The sequence below is a fragment of the Podarcis tiliguerta genome (assembly GCF_965153285.1).
Source record: "Podarcis tiliguerta genome assembly, chromosome: 6".
Lineage (NCBI taxonomy): Eukaryota > Metazoa > Chordata > Lepidosauria > Squamata > Lacertidae > Podarcis > Podarcis tiliguerta.
Window position 1 is genome coordinate 55,184,019 of NC_139539.1, and position 19,630 is coordinate 55,203,648.

A 19,630-nucleotide genomic window follows, 5' to 3' on the forward strand; every position below is an offset into this window, starting at 1 on the left:
GTCCCTTTCCTAATGATCTCTAAAATGGTATGTTAGTTCAGACTCAGGGATCTGCCCTCCATCTTCAACAGTGAATACAGATGCAAAGAATTAACTCAGCTTCCTGTAATCTCTTTTTCTTCCCTTCTCTTAACAGGTTAGCTGCCTCCCTAGTCTTTTTGTTGTTGTTGTTGCTTCTAATGTATTTAAATAATTGTTTTGTCAATCTTTGCTGGGATGGCATGCTTCTTTTTAAAATTCCCCATTGTCTGCTTGCATTTCTCTCTCCCCCCCCCCCCAATTTTATGTTTCTTCTGTTCATTTGAACAAGGCTTCCATTTTCAGAAACTTCTTACCTCTAACAGCTTCCTTGATTCTGCTAGTTAACTACACTGGAATACTCTCAGGCTCGATGATATCAGTGCTATTTTTCTAGAAAAAGAGGTGCCAGAACTCACCATGAACACCTTCCTTATCCTTTTACTGTATACAGTGGTACCTCGGGTTAAGTACTTAATTCGTTCCGGAAGTCCGTTCTTAACCTGAAACTGTTCTTAACCTGAAGCACCACTTTAGCTAATGGGGCCTCCTGCTGCTGCCGCGCCACCAGAGCACGATTTCTGTTCTCATCCTGAAGCAAAGTTCTTAACTTGAAGCACTATTTCTGGGTTAGCGGAGTCTGTAACCTGAAGCGTATGTAACCCGAGGTACCACTGTAATGGCAAATGGCACCCACCTGACAGGTGCCGGAACTGAGTTTCAGCCCTAAACGTTCCCATGTAAGAATTAAATACATGCACATGAAATATATGTATTTTAAAAAAACAGCTGCCTTACTTTTGTTGATCAAGCAGAATGTTAATCTAAAATGTGCCTTTGTTGGAAACCATTTTGCTTCAGAAGTTTTAATGTGAAACTCAAATGTGAACTGTTAGCAATCTTCCATCAAATATTCAGATGGTTGCAGAATGTACTTTTATTATAATAAACAGTCTTAAAAATGCTGGCCTGGATAATATTACTTGCATGAACTTCAACTTTCCCATCTTCCCCTCCCTTCTACAGTCTCTCACTTCAAAAGCCCCTCTAGAAGGCCTGGGGCTGCACCTCAACAATATAGAATTTTATTATTAATTAAGACTGTTTAGTCAGCTAACCTTGGAAATCTAATTAGATATATCCAATAGCTTCTTAAGATTTCAAAATACATTTCTACCTAGAAGGCACTTGCAATTATGCATAAATGTGAGAGAAGCCAAGAACTTTAATGGCAATAATAGTTATTACAATAGGTGAGCAAGCATCTTTCCCACCCTCCTATGAAAGCTCTTGGGCCTTAAATGAATAAACAATCAAATTCTTTGAAGAGGCAATCCCAGCATTAACCTAACTGTAAGCATGATAAAAACTAGTATATTTTTCTGCATAAATTATTCTTATTTGCATTTATTCTTTAGAGTTTGGTATAATAAAAAAGCTAAGCCCACAAGTGTTGAAAAATAAATCCTGCAGAAAGTATAAGACTTTTATTCTAGGTTCTGTAAACACAATTTAAACATGGCCACGTAGAAAATGATCCCACACAAAACAAAAGCTTCAACATTTGACAAACCTATGTGTCACTTCATAGATGCCAACAGATTCCTTTATTTTTTCATCGTAGTCATTCCAGTCCTGTGAAGTTAAATACACATTACAATTTTAGAATTCTCTGCTTAGGAGTCCAGCCTGAATTTCAGGCACATTATGAACTTCCTTGAAACCCTAGTATTTTTAAAAAAAATTAGCTTCAAGTTGAACATCTTTAGCATAAGGAACCAGATTTTCTGTGTGTGAAGTCCACAGTCTTACTAATAGACAGGCTTGCCATCTCCCCTGGTTGAAAGGATTAAATTGGTTGAGCTATTGGTGGGTCACCAGACAGACTGATCTTTGTGCCAAGAAATGGAGCTGATCCAGACACTGCCGCTCACAGCTGAGGAAGGCTATGAGTGAAGATTTGCTAGCCTGAGTTTTCCAAGAGTTTATCTGACACCATCTAACACCATAGAGAACAACAGTGAAGTCAATCTGAATTTGTATTCCCGGGACTTGTATTTTTGCATATATTAAATACCCCGGGGCTGCACCTGTCCCTACATTATACTACCACAAGGTTGGAGTTTCTCTGGAGCTTTGCATGCCGCTCCCATGGGATCTTTATTTGGTACATAAATAGCAGTGTTGGAAAGGTATTCTTGCTGATACTGTGATTGAGAAAGAGCTCACACCCCCCTTGCCAGAAATCTTGAGGCTGCCCTGTTATCATTCTGGCTGCTATTTCTGTAATTAAAATATGCCCTTTATTTCCGTTAACATTACATCTAGTTTGGCTGCAAGAAGGTAAAAGGAATATCGAGAACCACAAAGCCCAAAGAAGAAAGATTGCCACCTAGAACTTGTCAGATGAGAGGCTAGATTCAAAGTCACCCTGCCTTTACTTGAGAGCCCTCCCCTGTTTAGCACGAAGCAAGCAGGATAACCTCTTCCGGCCCCAAAAACTTTATAAAGTGGTGGATACATTTAATATAAGGATGCGGGGCTAACTTTTCAAACGGAAAAGTTTGAAAAGTCTGTTTGGGTGGGTAGAGGGGCAGGTGAGGTTATTTTAATAGATTTTTTTTTCAGAGACAGTACCTTTTCCAACAAGTTGATGTCATCAAAACGTGTGCCAGATTCTGCGCCTTCTGCAGAAAACCCAGCCTATAAACATAGAAATCTCTTTAGAACACAGCTTTATGGGGAACAATACAGGTGGAAAGAAACAACAGAGGAACTCTCCTGTGTGACAAAAGGGGATCTATACATAACTCTATAGATCTATATAGAACTATACATTCCTGCACTAGATCTGAATACTTGGAAACACAGCTGAGATGCCATCCATGGGGACAGCTGTGTGGGAAGGACCATTGCTCATTGGTTCAGCAGCTGTGTTGCATGAAGGTAGCCCCTGAAGAACCAGGTGTGCAGCCTGGGAGTCATTTTGGACTCACAGCTGTCCATGGAGGCGCAGGTTAATTCTGTGTCCAGGGCGGCTGTCTACCAGCTCCACCTGGTACGAAGGCTAAGACCCTACCTGCCCGCAGACTGTCTCGCCAGAGTGGTGCATGCTCTAGTTATCTCCCGCTTGGACTACTGCAATGCACTCTACGTGGGGCTACCTTTGAAGGTGACCCGGAAACTGCAATTAATCCAGAATGCAGCAGCTAGACTGATGATGGAGTGGCCGCCGGGACCACATAACACCGGTCCTGAGAGATCTGCATTGGCTCCCAGTAAGTTTCCAAGCACAGTTCAATGTGTTGGTGCTGACCTTTAAAGCCCTAAATGGCCTCAGACCTGTATACCTGAAGGAGCGTCTCCACCCCCATCGTTCAGCCCGGACACTGTGATCCAGCGCCGAGGGCCTTCTGGCGGTTCCCTTATTGCCAGAAGCAAGGTTACAGAGAACCAGACAGAGGGCCTTCTCGGTAGTGGCACCCACCCTGTGGAACACCCTCCCTTCAGATGTGAAGGAAATAAGCAGCTATCCTATCTTTAAAAGACATCTGAAGGCAGCCCTGTTTAGGGAAGTTTTTAATATTTAATGCTGTATTGTATTTAACACTTGATTGGGAGCCGCCCAGAGTGGCTGGGGAAGCTCAGCCAGATGGGCGGGGTATAAATAATAAATATTATTATTATTATTACTATTTCCTGGCATGTCTAGGGAAGGCTTTGAAAAGACTCCATGCTGAAACCCTGGAAGGCTACCTGTTGATCTGTCGCATCAAAAAGTAGACTCTTGTGGCACCTTGAAGTCTAAATCCCACATCCAACTAAGTTTTGCTCATCCTGACAAGGATGAATCTAACTTAGTCTAACTAGCACTGGATTCAGCCCTAACAGATTTACTGCAGCACAACTTAAGTGTTTATTGCGTAAAGATGCTCTGTGCTACAAGAAGTCTTAAGTCTTTGTATTATGTAAGATTTTATAAAGAGATCCAAACACAGTATTTTGTTTAGTAGAGAACTGAAATTTTTGCTAGAGTGTCTTGAATGGTCCAGCTGCCCCCTGCTGGCTGTTAAAGGAAGCAGCAGCATTCAAACATATTAGAGGAAATAGCAATGATCAATGTAAATAATTTAATGTATAATTCCCAATACCCAGACTCCTTGTTTCCTGGTAGATGCTAATAAAATGACTACACCACCTCCCTCTGCAATATACAGTACTTTATCCATTTTTTTAAGCAGGCTGCCTTTGGACAAAAGGAAAAATTCAGGGCCATTGACCCTGCAAGGTTTGTGGCATGTGCAGATATAAAACTAGAACTTATGTCTACATGAACATGTGGAGTCTCCTGTGCTGATTCTCCCTTATCCAGTCTCAGAATTTCCTACCACCTGCTGCGTGCTGAAAATTCGTAGGATTTTGGGTGCCGCATAATTTCAGGATTTTCAGAATATACTGTACTGGGAGGAATTCAAGGAAGCACTAAGCAGTTTGCTCCATCAGCAGAAGCATTTATGCTTGCCTAACTGAACAATCTGCCCCCTCCCCCCCCCTCCACTCTGTCCCGGGGATTCCTCAAGCCTCTCCATTGGCAGCGAGGGGGGGGGGGGAGTCCTGTTGCGCTAGCAGAAGTCCTTGCGTGAGCTTCCACTGTTGGTGGAATCCTGCCCAATAGCTTGTAAATGTACCTACTGCACATGCCACTTTATCAAGAAATACATGTCTAGGAAATCACCATCTGCCTCTTGCCTCCTGGCTGTGTTACTAGGTCCCAAAGGTACTATTTACTGAAAAGCAAGTTGAATTATAATTCAGGGTTCATGTTCAGCAGAACATTCATGAGAACTTGCCTGTGGTTGAAAGTCCACTGGTTCAAGGCCACGGCACTCAAACTCCACTATGGTCTTAAATGTCTCATTGTCTTCAGCCTAGGATGAAGCCAAAGTAACATCAGAGGAATAAAAATAGGCAGAACACAAAATTTCCAAAGTTATCATATCCCATAAAGATACAAAATAATGCAATGATTCTAACACTAAAAAGTTACTCAGGAACTTTTGTTGGTCTCCATGAATAGTTTCAACCTCCCAGGAAAAGTAGAAAAGCAAACATTCAAGTGTTATTCAAACAGGTAAAAGAAAATGTACATTCTACCTTGAACACCAAAGCTCATTTTAAGCTACAGGCTGTAGCGAAATAATCAACAATCAAATATCTGTTGAATCAAGCATGCATTGAGTAGGACAAATGAATAAAAATAGGTTACATCTTCCTATCCAATGGATTTGAAATATCCTCAGAATGTATCACTACATTTCTGTAGGGTTCTGCATGCTCAAATAATGCTTTCATGTAAAGCAGCACAAATATTTCCCCTCTCTATCCTAGAGTGGCAAAAATACAAACATTTGGGAAGGTCCTGTGATTGAATCGCCCACAATGCAATTGTAGGCATAGCTACTCAGAAGGAAGTTCCAAGTTCAATGGAACTTATTTCCAGGTAAGTGTTTCTAGGATTGAAGACTAAATTAATCTGCCCAATTGCCTTCCTCACACTGCAGAATCTAAGGGGATCTCACTACACATGGAAAACAAGAACACATCCGCCACCCAGCTTTCCATGTGCAGACAGAATATCAACACAATATGAATAATTAGTATCCATCATAATTTGCTTGGTTCTCTATAGGCTGAGCTCCAACAAAATTGTCAGGGAGAAGAAGAAGAAGAAGAAGAGTTTGGATTTGATATCCTGCTTTATCACTACCTGAAGGAGTCTCAAAGCGGCTAACATTCTCCTTTCCCTTCCTCCCCTACAACAAACACTCTGTGAGGTGAGTGGGGCTGAGAGACTTCAGAGAAGTGTGACTGGCCCAAGGTCACCCAGCAGCTGCATGTGGAGGAGCGGAGAAGCGAACCCGGTTCCCCAGATTACGAGTCTACAGCTCTTAACCACTACACCACACTGGCTCTCAATGGGAGGTTTACAATGGGGAATCATAATACAAACATGAATGTATACCCATATGTAAATCCAGGTACTTGTGTTTATATCCCATTTATAGTACTAGCCACATGCAGAGAGTCATTCAAAACTGTGGCTATGTGGATCAAGCCCAAGAAGACCAGTATACCACATCCACAATAACAAAAATACAACAAAACTTACATTGTAAGGCTTCATTGTATGACTTAAGATATCTGAAAGAAGTGGAAAATACATAGCAATGAAGCACATCTATGAAAGAACAGTGGAAATCACATTGTGTGCATCATTTCCTTTGGTATCGACCAGTTTTGAAAACCAGATGTCTCCACTTATAAATCCAGGAAAGGAGAAAAAGTAGATGACGTGTAGCTGTGTACTCCTAACCAAGTAAGTTCTACTGAATTCTGCAAAGCGAGTTTAAGACTGCAACCTGAGCCATCTACAGTGTGATCCTAATTCCCCCTCCTGCCAGTGAGGATGCCCACATACCCTGTAACTATAGAAGTTTTTTTAGCTAGTAAAGCAGAGTGGAGGGGCTCCTCTGCTCAATCCACCACCACTTCCTAGCCCGGCATCGGGGGAGATACAATTGGTTTGTTCTGTTGGCTCTCCCTTTCCAAGAATGGCAAGCTTCCTAAGGGAGGAAAAAAATGGCAACAGTTTGGCAGGATGCTTATAAATCTTAGTTTAAATGGGAAATAAAATCATTGGAATATATATATATTTATTTATATATATACACACACACACATAAATATACATATATATATATACACACAGTGGTAGCTTGGTTTAAGAACAGCTTAGTTTATGAACAACAATTAAGAAAGCTGCAAACCCATACATAGTTGTTTCGGTTTGTGAACTTTGCCTTGGAAGCAGAACATGTTCTGCTTCCTGTTGAGTGTGTTCCATTTGTAAATTGAGTCCCCCGCTGCTATGGGAAAGCATGCCTTGGTTTAAGAATGCTTTGGTTTAAGAATGGACTTCCGGGACGGATTAAGTTAGTAAATCAAGGTACCACTGTATACACATAAAAACAAACAAAACCGCTTAGCTACTTCACATTTGGCCCATTTAAAAATAGAATGTGAACGAATACATGGGGGTAAAGGCTGCAATCCTATACATACTTACCTAGGAGCAAGCCCTATGGAACTCACTTCTAAGTAGACATATATAGAATTGCACAAAAAGACCTGCACTGGAACTAATGCTGAGCATTATCATGCCAAACAGTTAAGTCCTGTTTAGCTGTGCAGCACTTAGTCACTTGGGCCTTGCAGTCATTTGCTGTTTATTGTCAGTTCCAATTACACGCTCCTTCAGCATTTAACTAAGCGTTTACTATCTGTACTGCAAACATCACTGCTGGCATGCCCTGCGCCCCTTAACGTGGCTGCCTGTCAGAACTAGGCAAACTTCATGGGACTTTAGCTTGTCAGGGTACAAAAAAAATGTGTGTGGATGGGAATGACACAAACTGGGTCTGGCTGTTTTCCACAGGCTGCACACGGTGTCCTTATGAGACAGCATTTCTTACCTACTTCCCCTTTGCCCCTTGGATGTCATACAATTGTGCTTGTAGCATGGCAATACTGCAATGTCTGTGAGAAAATGTTGATAATAATAGAAGTCCACTTGAAAGGGGTTGAGGAGCGAGGCGGAATAGAAGTGCATTCAAAAATAGGAACAAGGGAAGAATAGACAACTAGGCTCAAATACAGCATAAAGCAAATGGAACCAGCAATGCTGGAGGCAGAGGCTGTATGGTAAGGATGGTTTTAATAGTGACACTATACAACAGAAGTGAAAATCCTTATAAGGTTAGCAAAAATTGAATGCCACTTGTTCCAGCTTGGAATAAAGCTTGGAAAGATCGTACTCAATAGTCCCTGGCTTTGGGGGAATATTACACCCCCCCCCAATTGTATTTTCTTAGAAGATATCCCTCTAATTTAGTATATTCTGCCCTCCATTTTGAAAATCTAACTAGGTCCCACAGCCTGCAGAGAATCAAGTTTTCGGCTTCTTTGTGCCTTCATGCCAAAGGCATGGAGGTGCATGAATAGGCTTACCTATGGAGTTTTCTCGGGAGCACAGTTTGCATTTCTGCACCATTGTGGCACTTCCCCTGCCCCCTTTGAGAGGGTGGCTGTCCTAAAAAAATGTCAAAGGGAGGCATCAACATCAAGGCATTCACAGTTTAGAGAGGAGACATCAGGAAACAAAGTTATTTTCCCCACCAATAACGGCTAATCCTAATCCTGTAAAGTGTTGGCTAAGGCTGATGGAACTGTAGTCTAAAACACCTGCAGTTACCTGAGAAAATGCCTAAAAAAATTACCCATTGATGTTTGTTTGTTTGTTTGTTTGAACTCCAGTCCACCTTGTACATATAACAAAAGTCCATTTCCCTGTGTGTTGGAAGGGATGTTAAGCTTCCATATGCATGTAGTTAATTTGCAGGAGATTTTTTGAACATATAAGCTATGGGATATATAGAATGCTGTGCCAGTTGGCTTCCACAGCATCAGCTGGTTTTCTATTTCCCCTCATCCTTGTGTGCTCCAAAGATCTACTCTGGAGCAGACTGAAGCTGGAGGGGCAAGAAAGGAAGAGAAAGCTCTGTTGCACACATGCAAATCCATTGCTACAATGGAGCTGTAGTGTTAGATACCATCTTATATAAATGGGTAACAATTATACATTTTTTATATTTATGAAGATCACACCTCCCAAGGGCTCCTTCTAGATTCAGGCTGAATCTGTTTGTTCAGACTTGTTGATTTGCCACCGAGGAAGATTTATATATAATCACTTTTCCAGAAGTAACTATCATTTTCCAGCATCATTTGAGTCAAATATAGATCTGTGTATGTCACACAGACAACAAACGGATAACTCAGCATGCTTGTGTTGTAGTTCTGAGGCCTACCATTAATCGTAGATATTGCCATTTTTCTGAAACCTCAGCACAGTTTCCACACTTCAACTGAAAAAGAAAAGAAAACCAGACGCAAACAATGAGACACTTAGAGGAGTCAACAGCAGAACAGGTAAACAAAAAATAATAATTTTGTTAAGATTCAAAAACAAAGGTATGTAATGGACACAAATCGCAGAAGTAGCACTGCCATGAAAAAGAAGACCACAACAACTTAAACACCACAACAACTTAAACCAACAATTTTCATATGGTCGGAAATTAGCCCCAGATATAGCATAAAAGCAGTCTCACAGATTTGAGAGGCTTCCTAGAATGAATTATATAAGGGAAATGTGCTATTATGGTGCACAAGGATGGAATTTCCATCCTTACGTTGCAGAAATGACATACAACTGCATTTGCTGCAGCCTAAATAGGTACAAACCTGTCAGTGTGCACTTTCACTATAATCATGACTACAATATTTATATATCAGACAACAAATCATAGGTATGATTATCCAGAAACAAATCCCATTGAGTTTCCAACAGTAAGTGCACAGGACCCATAGGTGTGGTGGGGCAGCATGAGAGTGCATTGCTTGCATATTCATTTGAAAGCATGCCAGTTGCCAACTGCATGGCAGAAATGCTAACAAAGAGCAACAAGATGGCAAAAGAGAACCAGAGAGATGAACATAGTACACAATGCAATGGTGACAAATTGTAGGGGAAAAATGTCTATAGCAGCATTTGTAGTGTCGGGGCTCAAGGCAAGCTATGAAACAATATCCACTGATTTAATAAAATGATCCCTGATCAGAAGGTCGGCGGTTCGAATCCCCGCAACGGGGTGAGCTCCTGTTGCTCGGTCCCTGCTCCTGCCAACCTAGCAGTTCGAAAGCATGCCAGTGCAAATAGATTAATAGGTACCGCTCTGGCGGGAAGGTAAACGGAGTTTCTGTGCACTGCTCTGGTTCGCCAGAAGCGGCTTAGTCATGCTGGCCACATGGCCTGGAAGCTGTCTGTGGACAAACACCGGCTCCCTCGGCCAATAAAGCGAGATGGGCGCCGCAACGACTGGACCTAATGGTCAGGGGTCCCTTTACCTTCAATACCAGATGTATGGGATATTGGTTGTGGTTAGTGAGGAGAGAAAGGCACTCTGCAAAGACTTACAATGTACCAAGAGCTAGCAAATCCCACTAACTGAAGGCTTAGGTCATGTAATAACATTCCCTGCCACTTTTAACACTGCTAAATTTAATGCGGTTTTAATGCTTCGTATAAACGAAGAAGAAATCCTTCGGCCAGCTAACAACATCGACGTGCACGTTAATAGCAATACAGGAAATATTGTCATTGCAAACCAAGTGCATGGAGCGTTTGCGTGTGTGTGTGTGTGTATAGCGTGCCCAGGTAACATCCGTCGAAGGCCCTACCTTCAAATACCATCGGAAATCCTCCCCCACCGGCCGGAGATTTGTAATATTTTCCAGAGTGGCTTTGAGCTGCAGCCCGATCTTCTGCAAAGAGAAGTCACCGTGTCAGCTCATGTACTCGAGGCATTCCCTGCCCCAGCCCCAACTCACGTCGTCTTTGCACAGGTGAAGCTTTCTCTTACCCCCATGGCTTCAGGTGGCCAGAGGAAAGCCTCGGAGGCGAGCGAGCCTGCTTTCCTTCCCAAACACTTGCAGGATCACACGGAAGCTGCAGGGGCTTCGCAGAGACCCAGCGTCTCTCAGAGGGCGGGGCCGCTGCGAATCAAGCCTCGCGAGACTTGATACATTGCCGTTTTCTTGCGCCTCCCGTGTTGCCCAGCCCTATTCGTCTGTAAGCGGCGCCGAAGCTGGAACTTGCCCTTACTCAAGATGGCTGCCTCTCAGCTAAACTAGATAGTCGATCCATTAGCCAGCCTATCCTGAGGCGTCGTCCAGGAAACAAGGATGAGGTGCTTGAGATTCAATACTGCGTGAGGTGGATTACATGCCAGCGATAGATAGCCACCCAGAGTTTAAACAAGAAAATGCCTCTTGTTTTAAAAGCACTTGCCTTCACACCACACACCACTGAACCCAAAGTATTTTGACTATAGCGATTCTGGCTTTAGGCGCTATCCTTGGAAGAATCCCAGCATAAATTGAGTGTCACCTGTAGTTACATTTGCAGCACTTTTTATTTTTTGTAAAACAACCCTCACTCTGCAGTCCATTTCCCTGTAAGATTCAACTCTTGTTTTTAGTTTTGCAATTTTTGAGGTGGAGGATGGATGTGCATTCTTATCAAACAATAAAAAACCCCTAGAAAATAGTCTGCAAATGAGCGAATACTTTTTGATGTTTTATAATCTACACAAACATTAGCAGTGTTCCTCATAAATTATCGGTTTGCTTTACCAAGTGGTTGCATAGCGCTACAACTCTTAGGCATACTCGCTTTCTCAATTAGGCTTTTTTTTTTACAGCAACATACTAACGATTCAGGATATTAGGATTTAGCCAGTTATGATAAAAGATTTCCAGCTTAAAATACTGTAGACCTAGCTACCCTGCTCGTACAGAAAATCACACCTTCCTTTCCTAGCCCTTCAGATATAATAGTCTCGGAAAAAGTGCATTCCCCAGCTAGTGCTGCCATTGCAATGAGTACAATGTGGGCAGAAGTGTTGCAGACATGTTTTGCATGGTGTACAGTATCCCCCGAGTCCCACTTCCCTAACAATACTTGTGCCATTTTTGTTAGTTTCGAAAGGGAGAGGGTGGTTTTTAAAACATAGGTAACACAGTCCAAGGGCACTTGCACCCAAGGCTGGTACAGCCGTTTTATTTTGAGTCCTCCTGCTAATGATTCCTATCACAGTATTCACCTTTTTCACAGCTGCTGTATGTACACTGGGTTGACATCTTTGAGATATCCACTACAATGACAAGGTCTTGTTCCTGGTCAGAAACCACCACTTCAGAGTCCATGGGCATATATGCAAAATCATTTCTTTTGCCCCAGTGTGTAACACTTGCTTACACTGAATTGCACTTGCCATTTAACTGTCCATTTGCCAAATTTGGAGAGATTCTTCTGGAGCTCTCTGCAACCCATTATTTTTTTAACCACCCTGATACCAAAGCAATTTGGTTTCAGCAGCAAACTTGACGACTTCACTGCTCATCGCTCCTGTTATGTATCAGACAAGTTTCATATCTATTTTCCTTTGGCACCTAAGAAACACCTTCTTTCAACAATCTTTTAGTGGAGATTGTTATCCAATCCCTGCAAATTTCTTCTTTTTTCACTTTTCTGGAACTCTGGAGAAGGGATTCTACTCTCAGCTGTAATGTTTCAAAGCAAGTAGACACATTCATTGCAATGTATGAAACAGCTCTTCCATGTATTAATGGTGCTGGCATCCGAGAATCAGCCTCAATACTGCACAGGAATATCAAATATCTAATCCTCATTAAAACCTCACTAAAAAGGGAGGTGTCAACAGATACATAAAAATGTCCATATTGTTGTGTTGCTGACCCTCCTCTTCCCTTCCCAGCAGAAATTAAGCCAGACATACTTTTAAAAAAATCTTAATGCTTTCCCAAAAGTTTAGTCTCGATAACAAACACATTTTAAATAAAAAGGGGAAAAAAGCTTTTTAGCATTTATTAAATTCACTCTGTAAAAAATCTGACACACATAAAACCAATGAGAGATAAGGAATGGAAAGTGACCCCACCGAAAGAAACTTTACAGTACAAATTTAAATCCATACAATTTAAATTGGCTTAATCTTGAAGTGTAATCCAATGAGACTGAAGACGAGACACTTGAGGTCCTGGACAAGGTAGTAAAACACTCTTAGACCTTCTGGATCCCTGAAGTGCAAAAGGAAAAACAAATAGAAATAAAATATTTTTTAAAATAGTATGTGACCAACTCATAATCATTACTCTGTTTCAGGAACTCAGTATGAGAATACCCCTAGTCACTTATCAAAATCCAAGCATCTTTTGGTAGTACAGTGGTACCTCAGCTTACGAACTTAATCCATTCTGGAAGTCTGTTCTTAAACTGAAACCATTCTTACACCGAGGTGTGCTTTCCCTAATGAGGCCTCCCGCCGCCGGTGTCCTTCCACCGTTCGGCTTCCGTTCTTAGACCGAGGTAAAGTTCACAAACCGGGACACTACTTCCAGTTTTGCGGAGTTCATAAACCAAACTGTTCGTAAGCAGAGCTGTTCTTAAACTGAGGTACCACTGTACTGCAAGATTTATTTGGCTGGCTTTTAGCAGCTGGGGATAAACCAGATGGCTTTAGTAGGGCGTTTATGAAAGGTTCTGTTTGTCCTCAGGGTAGAATCAGTTAAATGAGTGAGGAAATAATGCAATGCCACAGCTGAGACAAATTCTATATGCTGTTCTTCAGGTTTGCTAAATTATTATTACTTAAAATCAATGTAATAACTGTATTTCCAGCTTGGCCACAAATGCATGGTACAGCATTTATAGAGGCATCTTAAGCAAGACAACTGGACAGAGCTGCACTGCTTCTGCTTCACTTTCTTCCCAATCTGCTAACAAAACTAGCTTAGTGAATAGTCTTCAAAAAGAGCACTACAAGGGTTGTAGCAGCTGGTCAAAGAGCACTTACTTGGACTGATTTACATCAATAAGAGAACCAATTTTTGATGTGGTAAAAGAGATGTGTTCATCACCAATTACAATTTCAAGCTCCTGGAAAAAGAAAAAAATCATTTCAGAGCACTGTTTGAAGATCAATAATAAAATGACCATTTCACACCGACCCAGAGAGGGAGAGAGGCGATATGGATGCCTCGTTCCCACCTCCAATAACTTTTCCCCAGATATTTTTCAAGATCTACTCCAACAAGATATTCTGTTCACTAGAAATAGATATAAGATTTCTACCCATCTGTTTACAGAAATAGCAGCTGCAAGTGTACACATTAACTGCTGTACACCTGTCAACTTAAAATATTTATATGGGAAGCCGTGAATTTGCTAACCTGCCGGCCAACTCTGTCAGGAGGCGGCCATAATGCATCATCTTCTTTCGTGATTTCACTGTCATCGATTATCCTCTTTAGCTCTTCCATCACACTTTTGTGTACGTAGGCCTAGAGCAGCATGGAAATAGTAGCATTTTAACTTTAAAATAAAGTCTAGTACAGAAATAAGTGTGTGTCGTTTGCCTACTACCTTCTTGTTGAAGTATGTGTATCAATTTATTTTGATCAATAACTAAGTACATGCTTTGATATCCACTGGAATGAGCTCAGCATATATTGGGCAAAACATCTGCCAACAAATTTATAGAGTGAATACTAGATGTAACTTTTGAGATACAGACAAAGATTATTTATGACATTTTTTGTAGTTTGCAGATTTTTACTATCCAATTACTACATACACTTAAGATGTGTAGAGAAACAAAAAGCTAAATTCTACTAGCTACAATTTAATATTTTGAGTCCAAGTTTCAATAATACAGCTAAAAGGGGAACATTAGATATGTAGTAAAAGACAATAACAGGCAAATTTAATGGCTTGCCTTGAATACACAGTTATATAAACTCAAGACATCCACTGGTCACTCTAAATCACAAAAATACAGATAAAATACAAGAGGTGTCAAGATTTTTCCACCTGCATAATTTGTTTTTATTAACTAAATTAACAAAAATTAAATTAAATATGCATTAATTAGATTTTAACACTTATATTTTATATTACATTTATATTTTAATTTGTGTTGTGAGGTACTCAGAGAACTCACGCTGTAGGACACAAAAATTCTATAAATTATTTAAACACAGTCAACTTACTTCTTTTCTGATCATGACATCATTTTTATAATTGCTGTTGTTTGCATATCTCAGTTTCCCTGTTGAAAGAGATAATATGACATTTAACACTACACTACACAAAGTAGCAAAGCAAAGCAATACAGAACTTGGGCTTAATTTAATTCACATTTTTCCCTTTAACTTGTGCCTGCAAAGTCTTGAAGGGGCTAAAGAAGGCAATGGGTTGAAAGTCAGGCCAGGGAGATAACTGTTGCCCAGTGACTTAAAAACACCTGGTTTCTGAGCCCCTTTCTGTTCAGCATCCACACACCCACACACCCTAGATACACCCAAGTTCTGCAGGCTCACAAAGACCATTACAGTCGTACCTCGGGTTAAGAACTTAATTCGTTCCGGAGGTCCATTCTTAACCTGAAACTGTTCTTAACCTGAAGCACCACTTTTGCTAATGGGGCCTCCTGCTGCCGCTGCCACACGATTTCTGTTCTCATCCTGAAGCAAAGTTCTTAACCCCAGGTAATATTTCTGGGTTAGCGGAGTCTGTAACCTGAAGCGCATGTAACCTGAGGCGTATGTAACCCGAGGTACCACTGTACTCACAAGTAGAGTTTGCACCCTGCAAAGGGAAGTGTTCTGGACCACTTTAAGGAGTGACTTGCTCCCTCCTCTGTCAACCAACAGGGAAGGGGTGGGAGTGTAGGCTCAGCTTTTCAGTGCCTTCACAGCAGAGCAGATGCTTTCCTCTCCAATTTCCCTCTCCCTTGATCCTCTCACCATAAGCTCTCTGAAGAATCTTATTCTAGCACTCCTGCACCGGCAGGAAAAGCCAGCTCTCAAAAACCCTCCGTCAAAAACTGTAACATACTTTACCCCACTGAGGGTTTCACATAATAATAATAATAATAATAATAATAATAATAATAATAATTTACAGGGCTGCCTTCAGATGTCATCTAAAAGTCTGATAGTTGTTTATCTCTTTGACATCTGGTGGGAGGGCGTTCCACAGGGCAGGTGCCACAACCGAGAAGGCCCTCTGCCTGGTTCCCTGTAACTTGGCTTCTCGCAGCAAGGGAACCACCAGAAGGCCCTCGGCGCTGGACCTCAGTGTCCGGGCTGGACGATGGAGGCGGAGACGCTCCTTCACGTATACTGGACAGAGGCCAGCCTGCCACTAACCAACCCCTCTTGTTACTGAAACGCAGGTCTCCTCAGGAGCCACCTTCCTCTCTTCGGGCAATGGCTAAATTCCCCCGACCCCATTTCCTTTTCTCAACGAGCAATACCCCCTTCCCGCCTCCCTCCACTCCAGCCACCCCCCTGGGGGTCTCTTCTCCCTCCTCAAGCGACAGGCCCCTTCTTCCCTCCCGCCAGGCCTCGTATCCCCGGGGAGCTCCTCTCTTGCCTTCCCCAAGCGGAAACCCTGAGCCTCACCGTCAGGGCGGAACTCGAACTCGAGAAACTCGTGGCCGAACTTCCCCTTGTGCCCAACGTAATAACGCAGATAGAAGTCGCTCGCCATAGCCGCATATGCCCCACCGGCCCGCCGAGACACCAGCATGCACCGCGCACGGGAAGCTCCTTGCAAGCGAGCGCGGGAAATGTGCGTCACCGAAGGGCAGGGTTGCGCAGGCGCACACGGAGGAATCAAGGTTTTGCTTGTCGCGGGCCTTATCGCGCGGTTTAAAGACCATAGAGATAGAAGAGTTATAGAGTCAAACGCCATCTCTGTCAATATCTATATTCACTTCCGACTTTAAATGCTCTGCTTTAACTTCCAATGCGAAGTGCAAAGGGCTTTCGCCATAGTGATGACGAGGGTCAAGTAGAGCGGAGCTACTAGACTCAGGCCGATGTATAGACTTACGTCTAGATTCATATAGGCTGCCTAGCTTCCGGGCTCTTTTCCCGCTTTTGCATGTTTATTGCAGGGCAAAATAGGGTATGGGAATTCTGTATCTTTTGGGGGATGAATTGTTATTAACAGCGATAAAAACCAAATTATTATTATTATTATTACTATTATTATTATTATTATTATTATTATTATTATTATTATTATTTCAAAGCAGGATTTTAGCGTGCTGCATTTGTGAATTGCACCTCCGCCCCCTGAAAAGTTATAGCAAAGGGGGCTATAAATAATGAATGGGGTTCCGCTTGGAAGAAATGCTTCTACCGATCGCTTTTTACGGATAAACGTTGCGGTAAAACCCAGCAACGCTCAGAAGACAGCGAGGGAAAAGCTTCAGCATTTATGGGGTGCCAACCTAGGCAGGGTCCTAACACGAGATGACTGGCAGTGATATTCAGTTGGGGTTGTCCGGTTAGCCAAAATTTCATATTGGCAGTTGCCTGACAGGTTACAAGGGGGTGTGCTTTAAATTCTAGTGGCTATTTTTGAAAAGAGTCTTCTGTCCCCCACATATGCTCAGACGTGCTCTCCCTTTTACATAGGATGGGAAGGCGTTTGGTATATGCCCAGGAGGAACCCAGTGCCTCCTTGATGTAGCGATGGTGAAGGCTGTACAGTGTCTTGTTTCTGCAAAGTTGCTAAAGGCACTGAAGTCCTGAGACGGACAATGTGGCAACTATATTGTTCACTATTCAGCCAGGATATGTGAACTGTTTATGGTCTTTCAGGGTACAGGAACACCAAAATTGGCGCCAGGAATTACATTGACTTTAATTGGGTCACCAAGTAGGGATAACCTGGATTAAATTAGGATTTGCATTGAGCACTTGAATTTGTATTGAATCCACAGCATTTCAGTGAACAGCAAAACTATAAATCCCATTTGGTGTGTTTGTGGGATTGATGAAGGAATGTATGTCCCATTTCATCCCTTGGGAATCTTCTAAGTGCATACTCAAAAGAAAAGCACATTGTGCAGTTCAGATACAGCACATTTGGAGGGTGAGGAAGTAGAGAAGAGAGTTATATTGGTGTTACAGTCGCTGTGCCCCTGGTATATGCATACTTAAAAAACAAAACAAAACCCAGTGCAGATGTGCATGATAGGAAATCCACAACCAATTTTTAAAAATGACAGAAACAAGTTTTACTAAATATAGATGTCATTAGGTTTGTGTTCATACTGGAATTAGCCATTTGTGCTAAACCCATGTGTAGGCTTGTGTGTGTAATCTGTCAAGTTGATTTAGGAGCAGTTTGATATTTTCTTCAGCGGTGGTGGGTGTCATTAAACAAAACAACACATTACAATCTGCCAATAAAAAAATTTAATCTCTATAGAAACAGTGCACTGTCTTACAAATGTATTCATTTGGTTTTCAGTACCCCCTACTGATGTAAGTACAGCAAATGTTATAAATAGCAGAGCCCTCCCACATCCCAAATCCCTAGACCTTTTGTTCAGAAAAACAGAAACACAAAAGGCACCAAGCAAGAACGCATCCTAATGGAACTTCCATATGACAAAGACAGAGGTCAGAAATGGTTACAATGTTAAACAAGATTATAACGCTCCCAATTAACACATGGAAAACAAATCATTTTTCTTTTTTTAAAAGAAAATTTGGTTATTGACTTGATTTAGTTACAAATCTGTCAAGTTGGAAAGCAGGAAAATGTCACATCATAGGAATTTACAATGATTTGGGGGGTAGGGAATTCCAGCCTTTTTACACATGGGATTTATACAAGGTTTTTATTTTTTCTTAAAAAAGTATCAAAACTGTAGAGCCTTCAAATCTATTTACAGATTGAGGTTAGTTACAGTTATTACATACAAAGATCTCTCCTTGTTATTGTTCTTCATGCACATAGTGCATGACCTTGTAGTAAAATTAACAATTGAATCACATTTTCTTTTCTCCCTCTCCAGCTTTCTTCAAAAGTATGTATTTACTCATAGGCCTCTGTTTGCAAAATCTAGCAGAAATGGGAAATATTTGTTTTTCAATACATGTTATAAGCAAAGGGCATATCTTTCTGAAGGTGCAAATTATACCACATCCTTAAAAAACAAACACTCTTTTAATGGGACCTGTGTGGCCAGTTCAAACATAATTTCATCACTCATTTGTCATTAAGAGATGATTCACACGTGTGAATGAACTATCACAGATTTCATATAAAACAATACTTTCCATGAGGACAGTTCAAACATTCAGCTGGAGAGTCATCATACCAGACAAGTAATATATAGTGGGTGTGTAGAACCCTTTGACACTCCAGATGTTGCTGAACTACAACTCCCATGAGTCCCAGCAAGCCTTGGGATGATGGAAGTTATAATCAGGCAGGCCAAACTCTGACCTGGTTTGCATGTCATGCTAAACCATGGCTTAGTACAATATGCATGTTAGAAAACAAGCACCTCTTGTTCCCTTTCTTCCTGCACAATGGGAAGGACAACTTCAGCAGTGTTTACTTTTCATTTTTTGGCTTGCTGTTGGATGCGAATCCGGGATTGTGGTTTATAACAAACACTGGTTAATTAAATTTATTTTAATTTAACAAGCCAGCATGGTTTGAAATTGACTGGTTTTGAAATTGACCCACTTGTTACAATTCAGTTTTTGGTCTGCATCCAACAATCAACTGGGACTGTGTACTTATTGTTTACTCCTGCTCCAGTATGCTCACACCACTGGTGTTTGAAGCCGAATACATATGATGTTATCCGCAATATGTATCTTGAGAAATAATGCTATTTAATGCACTTCCTCTCAAATCAGCTTCCATCTAATTTGAAAGTATAAACTGTGCTTAAGCTGAGATATGTACATTGGAGATAACTGTTGCACATGTGTAGATGACAGCTTAACTGAATAGTTTGATGTAGGGAAACAAATCAGATAACGAGCATTGGGTGGAGACATCCCTGCTCCATCTCTGAGGTGTATAGTGGTG

At 41.5% G+C, this 19,630-nt stretch overlaps 2 protein-coding genes across 4 annotated transcripts; both read right to left on the reverse strand.

The window, feature by feature from the left end:
• Nucleotides 1-271: 271 nt before the first annotated feature.
• On the reverse strand, nt 272-10,761 carry CZIB (CXXC motif containing zinc binding protein). Of its 3 annotated transcripts, XM_083448254.1 has the most exons (8): nt 10,560-10,758; nt 10,378-10,461; nt 8,946-9,002; nt 8,086-8,167; nt 6,188-6,219; nt 4,869-4,946; nt 2,656-2,721; nt 272-1,653 (listed from the first exon to the last, which is right to left on the reverse strand). In XM_083448254.1, the coding sequence occupies exons 1-8, from the start codon at nt 10,563-10,565 to the stop codon at nt 1,576-1,578; spliced, it is 483 nt and encodes a 160-aa protein (XP_083304380.1). In that variant the 5' UTR covers nt 10,566-10,758; the 3' UTR covers nt 272-1,575. The 3 variants fall into 3 exon arrangements, with proteins under 3 accessions (XP_083304380.1, XP_083304381.1, XP_083304382.1); XM_083448255.1 differs by lacking the exon at nt 10,378-10,461 and having other exon boundaries at nt 10,560-10,761; XM_083448256.1 differs by lacking the exon at nt 10,378-10,461 and having other exon boundaries at nt 10,528-10,758.
• A 1,811-nt stretch (nt 10,762-12,572) lies between these two features.
• On the reverse strand, nt 12,573-16,366 carry MAGOH (mago homolog, exon junction complex subunit). Its single transcript, XM_083448231.1, has 5 exons — nt 16,186-16,366; nt 14,770-14,828; nt 13,951-14,061; nt 13,575-13,657; nt 12,573-12,798 (listed from the first exon to the last, which is right to left on the reverse strand). The coding sequence occupies exons 1-5, from the start codon at nt 16,310-16,312 to the stop codon at nt 12,699-12,701; spliced, it is 480 nt and encodes a 159-aa protein (XP_083304357.1). The 5' UTR covers nt 16,313-16,366; the 3' UTR covers nt 12,573-12,698.
• Between the last annotated feature and the right edge of the window lie 3,264 nt (nt 16,367-19,630).

What these genes read in the sequence shown, in the direction of transcription:
- CZIB (XM_083448254.1), bottom strand. An exon ending in CAGTGGACTTTCAACCACAG is followed by an intron (nt 2,722 to 4,868) that starts GCAAGTTCTCAT and finishes CTATGTTTATAG; the next exon opens with GCTGGGTTTTCTGCAGAAGG. An exon ending in ACATCAACTTGTTGGAAAAG is followed by an intron (nt 1,654 to 2,655) that starts GTACTGTCTCTG and finishes TTAACTTCACAG; the next exon opens with GACTGGAATGACTACGATGA.
- MAGOH (XM_083448231.1), bottom strand. Translation starts at nt 16,312, where the DNA reads ATGCTGGTGTCTCGGCGGGCCGGTGGGGCATATGCGGCTATGGCGAGC. An exon ending in GTTCGAGTTCCGCCCTGACG is followed by an intron (nt 14,829 to 16,185) that starts GTGAGGCTCAGG and finishes CTCTTTCAACAG; the next exon opens with GGAAACTGAGATATGCAAAC. An exon ending in ATTGATGTAAATCAGTCCAA is followed by an intron (nt 12,799 to 13,574) that starts GTAAGTGCTCTT and finishes TTTGCACTTCAG; the next exon opens with GGATCCAGAAGGTCTAAGAG.